The sequence below is a fragment of the Bombina bombina genome, chromosome 2, assembly GCF_027579735.1.
Source record: "Bombina bombina isolate aBomBom1 chromosome 2, aBomBom1.pri, whole genome shotgun sequence".
In the NCBI taxonomy this organism is placed as follows: Eukaryota; Metazoa; Chordata; class Amphibia; order Anura; family Bombinatoridae; genus Bombina; species Bombina bombina.
This window is the reverse complement of record NC_069500.1, coordinates 801,439,164-801,452,056: the sequence shown is the minus strand read 5'-3', so window position 1 is coordinate 801,452,056 and position 12,893 is coordinate 801,439,164. Positions and strand designations below refer to the sequence as shown.

Below are 12,893 nucleotides of genomic sequence, written 5' to 3'. Positions count from 1 at the left end.
TTTAACAGTAAATAATTAATTAGTCTGGCCACTATTTAGTATTATTAAACTTAACGTTTAAAACATACTGTCGTTGAATACAGCTGCCAATACTAACCAGCACTAATGAAATCATAATTCACCTGTGCCAAAAATTGAGTATATCATGTTCAGAATTGAAACCTACTGGAACCAAACAATTTAGTTTGAATATCCAGTAGGTTTCTTGTCTGCATAGGGAGGTTAGCCTATCCCCTCCCCTAGGGGACTTGGGGATTTGCTCTATTGCTTGCCATTTGAAAGTAGTGACATCACCATAGTGAACATCTAAAAAGTGTCTAGAAAGGGCAGAACATGGTTTATCACCTGAGATATAGGATAGATGTTCCCTAATTCTAGTACCAACATCCCTGGTCGTTCTACCTACATAGGATTTTGAGCAGCAGATGCACTCAATAAGATAGACAATGTAGGTACTCCTACAATTAATGCATCCCTTAGTGTTGAATACCTCTCCAGAATGGCCAGATATAAATGATCTGCCCACCCTGATATGGTCACAAGAGGTGCATGTACGTCTGCCACATCTGTAAGTACCTTCATGTGTCAACCATGAGTTACTGACAGATGGTTCCTTCAATAGACTTGGAGATAGCATGTTACCCAGCGAGGCAGCTCACCTCGCTACAAACATACACCCTCCCTCAACTTTGTCCCTCAATTGCTTATCTCCCATCAGTATCGGAAGATTTTTCGCAATAATCTTGCACACATCTTCGTACTTATTAGAGAACTGGGTTACAAATTTTGGTTTGATGTTAGTGGATGGGGGCTTCCTTTTATTAGAAACATCTCTTAGCATAACTGCCCTGTCCATTTTCTTTACCTCAGAATGAGCTTTGTATACAACCTCTCGTGGGTAACCTCTTTGTCTAAGTCTTCTGCACAGGTCCCCACTTTCCCTCTGGAAATCACATTGCTGGGTACAATTGCGTCGCACCCTCATGAATTGGCCTTTAGCAATACCGCCAAAGACATGCTCAGGATGACTGCTTTTAGCATGCAACACAGTGTTACCAGCAATAGGCTTCCTATAGAGGGACGAAACAACCTTATTCTCAGCTGGGACACCTTTAAGGACTATATCCAAAAAACAAATTTCAGTTTTATTCCACTCAAAGGTGAACTGAATGTCAACCTCATTTGTATTCAGATAGTCCACATACCTCTTAGCAGAAGTATGATCACCTGACCAAATCATGAGCAGGTCATCAATATAGCAAATGTACTTGATGACTTGATCTGAGGGATTTATGCCACTATCTATAGGAAGCCTATTGCTGGTAACATTGTCTATCTTATTGAGTGCATCTGCTGCTCAAAATCCTATGTAGGTAGAACGACCAGGGATGTTGGTACTAGAATTAGGGAACATCTATCCTATATCTCAGGTGATAAACCATGTTCTGCCCTTTCTAGACACTTTTTAGATGTTCACTATGGTGATGTCACTACTTTCAAATGGCAAGCAATAGAGCAAATCCCCAAGTCCCCTAGGGGAGGGGATAGGCTAACCTCCCTATGCAGACAAGAAACCTACTGGATATTCAAACTAAATTGTTTGGTTCCAGTAGGTTTCAATTCTGAACATGATATACTCAATTTTTGGCACAGGTGAATTATGATTTCATTAGTGCTGGTTAGTATTGGCAGCTGTATTCAACAACAGTATGTTTTAAACGTTAAGTTTAATAATACTAAATAGTGGCCAGACTAATTAATTATTTACTGTTAAATCAAATCCAATCTCATATCTATAATGATAATTTGGTCTGTTAAATTTAACTCTTATCCTTCCCTCTGATGTTTACCGAATTTGTTCTGAGCAGTATATTAATTATTATTAAAGGTAGCTCTCTTGAATATTCATTGTATACTAATCTAGGTTATATAGTTTGAATCAAAATTATATATAGGCTTTCTTCTCATATTCTAATTATGCATTCAATTGTATTAAAGTGTTTGTCATGTGGCAATTGTTATTAACCAATCATTGTGGTTTTAATCTTTTTTAAAGGTAGTTGCATGTGTGTGCTATTGTGTCTATGATTACGGTTCTGTGTGACCGAAACCGGTCAGACGTTTCAGCTTGGCTGCATGTTCTGTCATGTCCTGTTTCCTATTTTTAAATAATATGGATTAAAGAATTGTTCATTATATCTAATATCTCCATTATCTTTGTAAGGTGCAAACGTTGTGCTTCTATAGTGGTTTGTATTATTTGTGTTTGCTTGAAAGTGATCATTAGATCGCCTATAATTATGGTGAGGTGTTCTCCATGATGTGTTATCATCACAATCTTGATCTGTATTTTTTCTTTCAATGTTGGTGGCACTATTTTTAACTTCAGTGTTTTCAATGTTTCTATTTGTTCTCCAAAAATGTGTACTGAAATATTTGTTTCCCTCTATCCCTTTAAATTGTTTGTAGTCTTCTCTATCTCTTTCAAACTTTTTCTTTTTTATGTCTAATAGTTCTTTTTTAGTCCTATTCATCATCTCTTTTATTTTTAATTCCTTTTCAAGATATTCTTTATCTAATTTGTATTTTTGCAACTGTAATTCTAATTCATTGATTTCATTCCCTAATTTTATTAGTGTATCCCCTCTATATTCTTTTATTAATTCCATCAATTTTAGAGAGGCATTCTCTAGAATATCTCTCCATTTCTTTATAAATGTCTCATCTTCCACTTTAACCCCTTAATGACCACAGCACTTTTCCATTTTCTGTCCGTTTGGGACCAAGGCTATTTTTACATTTCTGCGGTGTTTGTGTTTAGCTGTAATTTTCCTCTTACTCATTTACTGTACCCACACATATTATATACCGTTTTTCTCGCCAATAAATGGACTTTCTAAAGATACCATTATTTTCATCATATCTTATAATTTACTATAAAAAAAAATATAAAATATGAGGAAAAAAATGAAAAAAACACACTTTTTCTAACTTTGACCCCCAAAATCTGTTACACATCTACAACCACCAAAAAACACCCGTGCTAAATAGTTTCTAAATTTTGTCCTGAGTTTAGAAATACCCAATGTTTACATGTTCTTTGCTTTTTTTGTAAGTTATAGGGCAATAAGTACAAGTAGCACTTTGCTATTTCCAAACCATTATTTTTCAAAATTAGCGCTAGTTACATTAGAACACTAATATCTTTCAGGAATCTCTGAATATCCATTGACATGTATATATTTTTTTTTAGTAGACATCCCAAAGTATTCATCTAGGCCCATTTTGGTATATTTCATGCCACCATTTCACTGCCAAATGCGATTAAATACAAAAAATTGTTCACTTTTTTACTAATTTTTTCACAAACTTTTGGTTTCTCACTGAAATTATTTACAAACAGCTTCTGCAATTATGGCACAAATGGTTGTAAATTCTTCTCTGGGATCCCCTTTGTTCAGAAATAGCAGACATATATGGCTTTGGTGTTGCTTTTTAGTAATTAGAAGGCTGCTAAATGCCACTGCGCACTACACGTGTATTATGGCCAGCAGTGAAGGGGTTAATTATGGAGCATGTAGGGAACTTTTAGGGATAATTTTAGCTTTAGTGTAGTGTAGTAGACAACCCCAAGTATTGATCTAGGCCAATTTTGGTATATTTCATGCCACCATTTCACCGCCAAATGCGATCAAATTAAAAAAAAAAAAAAAAAATTCACAATTTTAGGTTTCTCACTGAAATTATTTACAAACAGCTTGTGCAATTATGGCACAAATGGTTGTAAATGCTTCTCTGGGATCCCCTTTGTTCAGAAATAGCAGACATATATGGCTTTGGCGTTGCTTTTTGGTAATTAGAAGGCCGCTAAATGCCGCTGCGCATCACACGAGTATTATGGCTAGCAGTGAAGGGGTTAATTAGGTAGCTTGTAGGGAGTTTGCAGGGTTAATTTTAGCTTTAGTGTAGAGATCAGCCTCCCACCTGACACATCACACCCCCTGATCCCTCCCAAACAGCTCTCTTCCATCCCCAAACCCACAATTGACCCCGCCATCTTAAGTACTGGCAGAAAGTCTGCCAGTACTAAAATCAAAGCTATCTTTTATTTTTTTTTATTTTTTTTTTGAGCATATTTACATATGCTGCTATGTAGGATCCCCCCTTAGCCCCCAACCTCCCTGATCCCCCCCCAAACAGCTCTCTAACCCCCCCCCTGCCTTATTGAGCGCCATATTGGGTACTGGCAGTTTCAAATTAAAAACGTTTTGGTTAATTTTTATTTTAAAAAAAAAACTATTTTCTGTAGTGTAGCTGTCCCCCCACAACCCCCAACCCCCAACCCTCTCCCAGATTACTAATTTTATTTATATATCCCACTGAGTCTCTCCCACTTATATCTCCTCCATGTTCCATAGTGTAGGGTTCCCACCCGCACACGCGCGCGCGCGCTCCCGTGCACGCGCGCGCATTCTGGCACGCACCCCACACGCGATCCTGCCCCCCTCCTCCATTGATCGCCGCCCACCCTCCTCCCTTGGTAAGCTCCCACCCACCAATGAATACTGCGATCAATGGCCGATGCAGAGAGGGCCACAGAGTGGCTCTCTCTGCATCGGACTGCTCAAAACTGTTATTGCAGGATGCCTCAATATCGAGGCATCACTGCAATAACGTGAAAGCGGCTGGAAGCGATCAGGATCGCTTCCAGGGCTTTCAAAGACCAACGACGTACGGGGTACGTCCTTGGTCATTAACTGCATTTTTTTGCAGGACGTACCCCATACGTCGTTGGTCGTTAAGGGGTTAAAAGAACATTGTTTTTTTATTCTTAGTCCACGTGGGATCCATTTTTGTTCAATATATTTTGTAAGAAAAGCATATTCTATTTTCTGTCTCATCTCATTTGTTAGTTTTGTTTCTAATTCGTTCATTAATTTCTTAATTATATCTCCTTTGTTTACTGTAGTGATCAATTCTATAGTGTCAGTATTAGTCTCGTTACTATATGCAATATTTTCTTCAAATATATTACTCAAACTATCATATATAGTTGATCTTAAATTAAAGACATCTGAATTATTAGTCATAGTGGTTATAGTATCTAACTAACTTTTACTAGTATAATATCTTGGTAAAGATTTTAGTAAATTAGTATGGAAGGCAGATGTAAGATATTAGTACTAATAATGAACTGTAATTTCACTAAACAACCCAGCTATATCAATAAAACCTTAAAAAATTGATAATTGAATAGATACAGTGGAAGGATACAAAAAACAAGGTTGCGCCTATTTAATTTATACCTGAGTGGCCAGGTTAAACTAATTGTCTAAAAGTGAAAAACAGCACTAAACTGACCTAAATAATGAACTAAATAATAAAAGAATATATCTTAGTTGAGAATAAAAATTAAAAAGAGATAAGGATAGGACTTATAAATATAGTTTATTGAATATTCTTATGAGATAATAGAAGATCCTTTTATGAATAATATATTATAAAAGCACTTTATTAAAAAACACTATATTAAAAAACACTATATTAAAAAACACTATATTTAAAAAACAATGGATCATATATGATCCAATAACTGAAATAAAACAGAAAAAATAAATAAAGAATATATGAAATTTTTTTTTTTTCTAAGAGTTGATTGGCCAATCAATTTGAAATGTTATAATAAATGTATTTTTCAATAAATTGGACACATTGCATCAGTAACCTAAGGGAACCATTCGAGCAATATATGCAATGAATCAAAAAGACATGTATATAGATAGAATGTGTAGTAAATAAATAAATAAATATTGTGTATGTGATTATACAAAATGTTCAACTTTGATATAAAACCATCTGTTTGACAGAAACAGTGATAGTCAATATAAAAGAATAATTTGTTTGTAATGTATATACATATATTTGTTAAATCATCAGTTCCTTGTGTCTATTAATATATGCTTATTGTCCAACTTTTGGCAGGGTAAGGCAAGAAATTACTTTTCCAAAAAAAGGTCTTTGTCCATATATGATGAGATGTTCAGCAAATACCGGTATAAGCTTAGTCTTTAAAACATAATCCTTTATTAGGGTAAAGATTTATGGTAAGTCTTACTTTCAGATCTGTAGAAGGGAAACGTTATCCTAGGTGTTTTTAAAAAACAACCGCTCCTTTGTTCATTAGCGTTTTTTACTCACGCTAGCGTTGGTTGTTTCAGATCCCAGGCCGGTCCGTCACATGTAATCTTCCGTCACTTCCTGTTTAGCAGTGACTTCGTAACATCAGGATGGATGTCCACAGAATCGTGTGTCCTGAATGATTTGGAAAAGTATTGAACGCTACGCGTTTCAGCTGTCACTACAGCCTTTCTCAAGCGAATTAATTCTTAGCCTTATCTGTCCTGCTTTTATAGATCAAAGTGTGACAATTAAATTGAGACAATTGAATTGAATAATTGTGGTTCTAATAGACATTGATTATTTTATATCACTAATGACGATAATGGCAAAATGAAAAAGAAAAAGGAAAAAGGAAAAAAGGAAACTTTCAAGAAGTGTAATGAATAAGGAGACACATTATATTAATCAATATTTTAATATTTTTAGCATCATTAATAGGTGTTCATTAATTCAAAAGTATAAAATAGTAATAAAATCTTTTTATAAAAAAAATGACCAGGTTCGCTCCAAGCTACGCAAATCTTTTTATGGGATCTTGGGAAACTGAATTTTTAACAAACGTAGCCGCTGGAGCGAACCTGGTCTCCTTTAATAGATATATAGATGATATTTTAATGATATGGAGAGGAAATAAATCGCAATTTGAGTCTTTTTTTAACAAAATGAATGAAAACGATATGAACTTAAAATTCACATGTGAGATTAGTAAAGACAAGATAATATTTTTAGATTTGGAAATTTTTATTGAGAATGATAAAATCAACACTAAAACACATTTTAAACCAGTAGACAGTAATAATTACATACACGCAAACAGTTGTCATTTACACACTTGGAAAAACAGTATAACAAAAGGGCAATTATTACGCATAAGAAAAAATTGCACAAGTGAAAAAGATTATTTTGATCAATCTATCATTCTTAAAAATAAGTTTACAGAGAGAGGATATAAGAGTGATGCTATTGATAAAGAAATTAGTAGAATACAACTGATGAATAGAGTAGACATCATACAAGGGTCAAAAAAAGAAAATACAAAAAAAGAAAAGAAACCATTCATACCAATGGTTACCCAATATAACAACAACTATAAGGAAGTGGAAAGGATCATCAAAAAACATTGGAATATCCTAAAATTAGATGAAAAACTAAAAGGAGTGATAGGGGAAACTCCAAATATAGTATACAGAAAAGCTAATAACTTGAAAAACAGACTAGCACCAACAGATCTAAGAAAAAAAAGAAATGTAAAAAAGGATAAAGATCTCCTGGGAGAGGATCTAAAAGGTTTTTTCCATGTCTGGTATGCAAAGCGTGCAGACATTCTGAGAAGAAGAAAAAATTTCATTTGAACGTTACTGGTAAGGAATACAAAATAAAATCCTTAATAAGGTGTACAGACAAAAATATTATTTATCTCATCAATTGCAAATGTGGAAAACAATATATAGGAGAGTCCACAAGACCCGTTAGAGAAAGAGTGAGAGAACATATTTTATCAATAGAGAATGCCACAGAAAAAAGAAATGAAGACCTCCCTGTACCAAGACATTTTCTAACTTGTAATAATTGTAATCTAAAACATTTTAAATATATAGCTATAGATAAATTAAATCCAGATTGGAGGGGTGGTGATGTGCAAAATGAGCTTTTAAAATTGGAATATAAGTGGATATACGAGTTAGAGACCAAACACCCCAAAGGTTTGAATATAGATTTTCACCTAACCCCTTTATTGCATTAATAATTTTCTATATTTTTATATAAATAATTGTTTTATAATTTTTTATTTTTATATTAATGTTCAGTATAACATATCTGACATTAATTCCATGTCTATATCACCTTTTATATTTCTTATACAGCATTTTTTTATATCCAGTATTATTCAAATTTACAACCACCCTCCAAACTAGAAGTCCATGAGTTCAAATCCCGATAGGAAAAAGTCTAATTAATATTATTATTATTTTTACTATTAGGTTTCTACCGATATTTACTTTATAAATACAGTATAAATAAATCTTAATAATAAATAAAACTTTACAAATAAGGGCACCTTGTTCTACTATGAACAAATATAGGTAAAATTGTGGGAGAGAAATTATTTAGTTAGAGCTCTAAATACAATGAATACCAACTGCTATAACTGACTTAGGAATAGCTTAGTTGAGATACCATTACTCTCCCAACTATAAATACCACGAGTTCGAAACCCCATCTGGAGAATATATTTATAGAACATTTTTATAAAAAGATTTTATTACTATTTTATACTTTTGAATTAATGAACACCTATTAATTATGCTAAAAATATTAAAATATTGATTAATATAATGTGTCTCCTTATTCATTACACTTCTTGAAAGTTTCCTTTTTTCCTTTTTCCTTTTTCTTTTTCATTTTGCCATTATCGTCATTAGTGATATAAAATAATCAATGTCTATTAGAACCACAATTATTCAATTCAATTGTCTCAATTTAATTGTCACACTTTGATCTATAAAAGCAGGACAGATAAGGCTAAGAATTAATTCGCTTGAGAAAGGCTGTATTGACAGCTGAAACGCGTAGCGTTCAATACTTTTCCAAATCATTCAGGACACACGATTCTGTGGACATCCATCCTGATGTTACGAAGTCACTGCTAAACAGGAAGTGACGGAAGATTACATGTGACGGACCGGCCTGGGATCTGAAACAACCGACGCTAGCGTGAGTAAAAAACGCTAATGAACAAAGGAGCGGTTGTTTTTTAAAAACACCTAGGATAACGTTTCCCTTCTACAGATCTGAAAGTAAGACTTACCATAAATCTTTACCCTAATAAAGGATTATGTTTTAAAGACTAAGCTTATACCGGTATTTGCTGAACATCTCATCATATCTGGACAAAGACCTTTTTTTGGAAAAGTAATTTCTTGCCTTACCCTGCCAAAAGTTGGACAATAAGCATATATTAATAGACACAAGGAACTGATGATTTAACAAATATATGTATATACATTACAAACAAATTATTCTTTTATATTGACTATCACTGTTTCTGTCAAACAGATGGTTTTATATCAAAGTTGAACATTTTGTATAATCACATACACAATATTTATTTATTTATTTATCTACTACACATTCTATCTATATACATGTCTTTTTGATTCATTGCATATATTGCTCGAATGGTTCCCTTAGGTTACTGATGCAATGTGTCCAATTTATTGAAAAATACATTTATTATAACATTTCAAATTGATTGGCCAATCAACTCTTAGAAAAAAAAATTCATATATTCTTTATTTATTTTTTCTGTTTTATTTCAGTTATTGGATCATATATGATCCACTGTTTTTTAAATATAGTGTTTTTTAATATAGTGTTTTTTAATAAAGTGCTTTTATAATATATTATTCATAAAAGGATCTTCTATTATCTCATAAGAATATTCAATAAACTATATTTATAAGTCCTATCCGTATCTCTTTTTAATTTTTATTCTCAACTAAGATATATTCTTTCATTATTTAGTTCATTATTTAGGTCAGTTTAGTGCTGTTTTTCACTTTTAGACAATTAGTTTAACCTGGCCACTCAGGTATAAATTAAATAGGCGCAACCTTGTTTTTTGTATCCTTCCACTGTATCTATTCAATTATCAATTTTTTAAGGTTTTATTGATATAGCTGGGTTGTTTAGTGAAATTACAGTTCATTATTAGTACTAATATCTTACATCTGCCTTCCATACTAATTTACTAAAATCTTTACCAAGATATTATACTAGTAAAAGTTAGTTAGATACTATAACCACTATGACTAATAATTCAGATGTCTTTAATTTAAGATCAACTATATATGATAGTTTGAGTAATATATTTGAAGAAAATATTGCAAATAGTAACGAGACTAATACTGACACTATAGAATTGATCACTACAGTAAACAAAGGAGATATAATTAAGAAATTAATGAACGAATTAGAAACAAAACTAACAAATGAGATGAGACAGAAAATAGAATATGCTTTTCTTACAAAATATATTGAACAAAAATGGATCCCACGTGGACTAAGAATAAAAAAACAATGTTCTTTTAATGTGGAAGATGAGACATTTATAAAGAAATGGAGAGATATTCTAGAGAATGCCTCTCTAAAATTGATGGAATTAATAAAAGAATATAGAGGGGATACACTAATAAAATTAGGGAATGAAATCAATGAATTAGAATTACAGTTGCAAAAATACAAATTAGATAAAGAATATCTTGAAAAGGAATTAAAAATAAAAGAGATGATGAATAGGACTAAAAAAGAACTATTAGACATAAAAAAGAAAAAGTTTGAAAGAGATAGAGAAGACTACAAACAATTTAAAGGGATAGAGGGAAACAAATATTTCAGTACACATTTTTGGAGAACAAATAGAAACATTGAAAACACTGAAGTTAAAAATAGTGCCACCAACATTGAAAGAAAAAATACAGATCAAGATCGTGATGATAACACATCATGGAGAACACCTCACCATAATTATAGGCGATCTAATGATCACTTTCAAGCAAACACAAATAATACAAACCACTATAGAAGCACAACGTTTGCACCTTACAAAGATAATGGAGATATTAGATATAATGATCACGTCAAATTCAATGAATATGATAATCATAATAGAAATAATGGATTTAAAGAGAATTTTGGATATCAATATAATTATAGAAAAAATACATACCCAACAAATGAAAGACAGATGAGCCAATATAATTATTGGGATAGAAATTACAATAATAGAAGATTCAATTCTTATGAGAATAGGAATGTATACTTCAGAGAGCACGACAGACAGGAAAATAATTATAGAAATTTTCAGTCCCAAAATAGATCAACACAAAATGGGAAAGGGAATTATGAATCCTATAATAGGTTTGAACCACTAAGATATATAAATACAGAGAATGGGACAGACAAAGGGAATCAGGATCACTATAATGAGAGCAGAGATTTTTTAGGAGTAGGACGAATGATCAGGGAGCCAATACCACCAGAGAGGGAAAACAAGAATTCAAGAAAGAGAAAGGAGTCAGAAAGAGAGGAACAAGAGGAAAATTATTATGTAAAACCAAAAGACAAGAAAAAGAAGTAGACAATTCTAAATTCGAACATCCAGTAGGAAGAATAGATAAAGACACAAATGAACTAACATTAAATGTAGAAAAAACTATTGACACTACTAATACAAATTATAAAGGTATCTACAATTTAAGTAAAATAAGTCTAAGTCAAGAACAAAAAGAGGTTTTAAGTAGAGGTCTATCCTTTGCCCCTAGTAAGAAGATGAACAAATTCAATACCTATATAGATGTACAAAAATACATTAGGTCACTTACTCTAATGAGATATTTCTCAAAGACACCTATGGAGAAAACAATTGTAGAAGAAAATATCCAACAGACAAATATGGCAAAACAATCAGGCCTTAAAAAGAAATCAACATTCTATCCTAAACATGAGAAAGGCCCCTTTCTGGAAACTTTTGAAATGTTAGTATTAGATGATTTAAAGAAATTGAAAGAACCAAAATTGAATCGAAAGGATCATAATTTAAATAAAAAAGAGAGGAGAGGCGGAGTTTGCCTACATCTAAGATGGACGTGTTTCCCTAGAGCTCTGCACTCCAGTCCGGGGAGAAACGCCATCACCCGCTCAAATCACCTTAGTGAGGAAAACAAAAGTGATAGCCGCCACCATGAACATGTGGTGCATCGATCGATACCACTTATATGCCTCATACCTCTGAACATCAAGCCCTACTTAGAGCGCAAGGGTCCGGTGGCAGTCGCCATCTTTCCTCTTAATACCGGAGCCGTGCCACTGCACCAGCGCAACCTCACTCCAGCTCAGCTAAGCCGACGAAGTGTAACACCGGACAAGGCTTCAGAGCTCCATTACCTCCGGAGCGTGAGTATGTGCCCGATGGCGGCTCCACACCCAGCCTAACCACAACACCCTAACTAATCTCAGGGGGATTAACCACATACTAAACAGTAGGCCACAAAGTTTCTAAAACGGCCCTCCTAACTTTAACCTCAAATCGGCTCCTACGCAGCTAAATTGAACCTCTTAGCTACAAACGATTTTATAAGGGATTCTGCACATCTATAAATCTCCTAATAAACCTAGACAACAAACTTGTGAACTCACAATAGAGGGGTCTAGAAACCTGAAATATAGAAATTCTCCACGTGGCAACTCCTACTCATGCTTATACTATTGGGATCTAGTCTTGCACATTTCCCCCTTCAGCAACTAAATATTTATTAGTTTTATTCTCCTAACAATACAGAACAAACTCTGTGGGGATTTATATTTGGACTGCCAGTTTTTGAAAAGTTCTACATGTTTTTCTCTTTGCATTTAGCTCTGTCTGTTCTTTCCAATATGATTGTTCATATATAACTCTTGCCTGCCATCTTGTGGTCAAAAGTGAAGCAACACATAGAAGATTCATTTCTCTTTGCACCTTTTCATTTCTTATACAAGTTTGCCACCTAGTGGTCCAAAGGTGTTATTACAGAAAAAAAGGTCCTCAGATTTCTCAGCAATTTTTCATTTCTAATACAAGTCTGACATCTAGTGGATATAGTTATTATCACACTGAACTGTTCTTAATACACAATGTAAACCCAAGAGAATTAAGAAACTACAACTAACCTACA

General features: G+C 33.3%; 1 protein-coding gene across 1 annotated transcript; it reads left to right on the top strand.

Moving 5' to 3' along the window:
• The first annotated feature begins 9,988 nt into the window (after positions 1–9,988).
• Positions 9,989–11,320, top strand: LOC128647292 (uncharacterized protein DDB_G0287625-like). Its single transcript, XM_053700086.1, has 2 exons — positions 9,989–10,515; positions 10,603–11,320. The coding sequence occupies exons 1-2, from the start codon at positions 9,989–9,991 to the stop codon at positions 11,318–11,320; spliced, it is 1,245 nt and encodes a 414-aa protein (XP_053556061.1).
• The last annotated feature ends 1,573 nt before the right edge of the window (positions 11,321–12,893 follow it).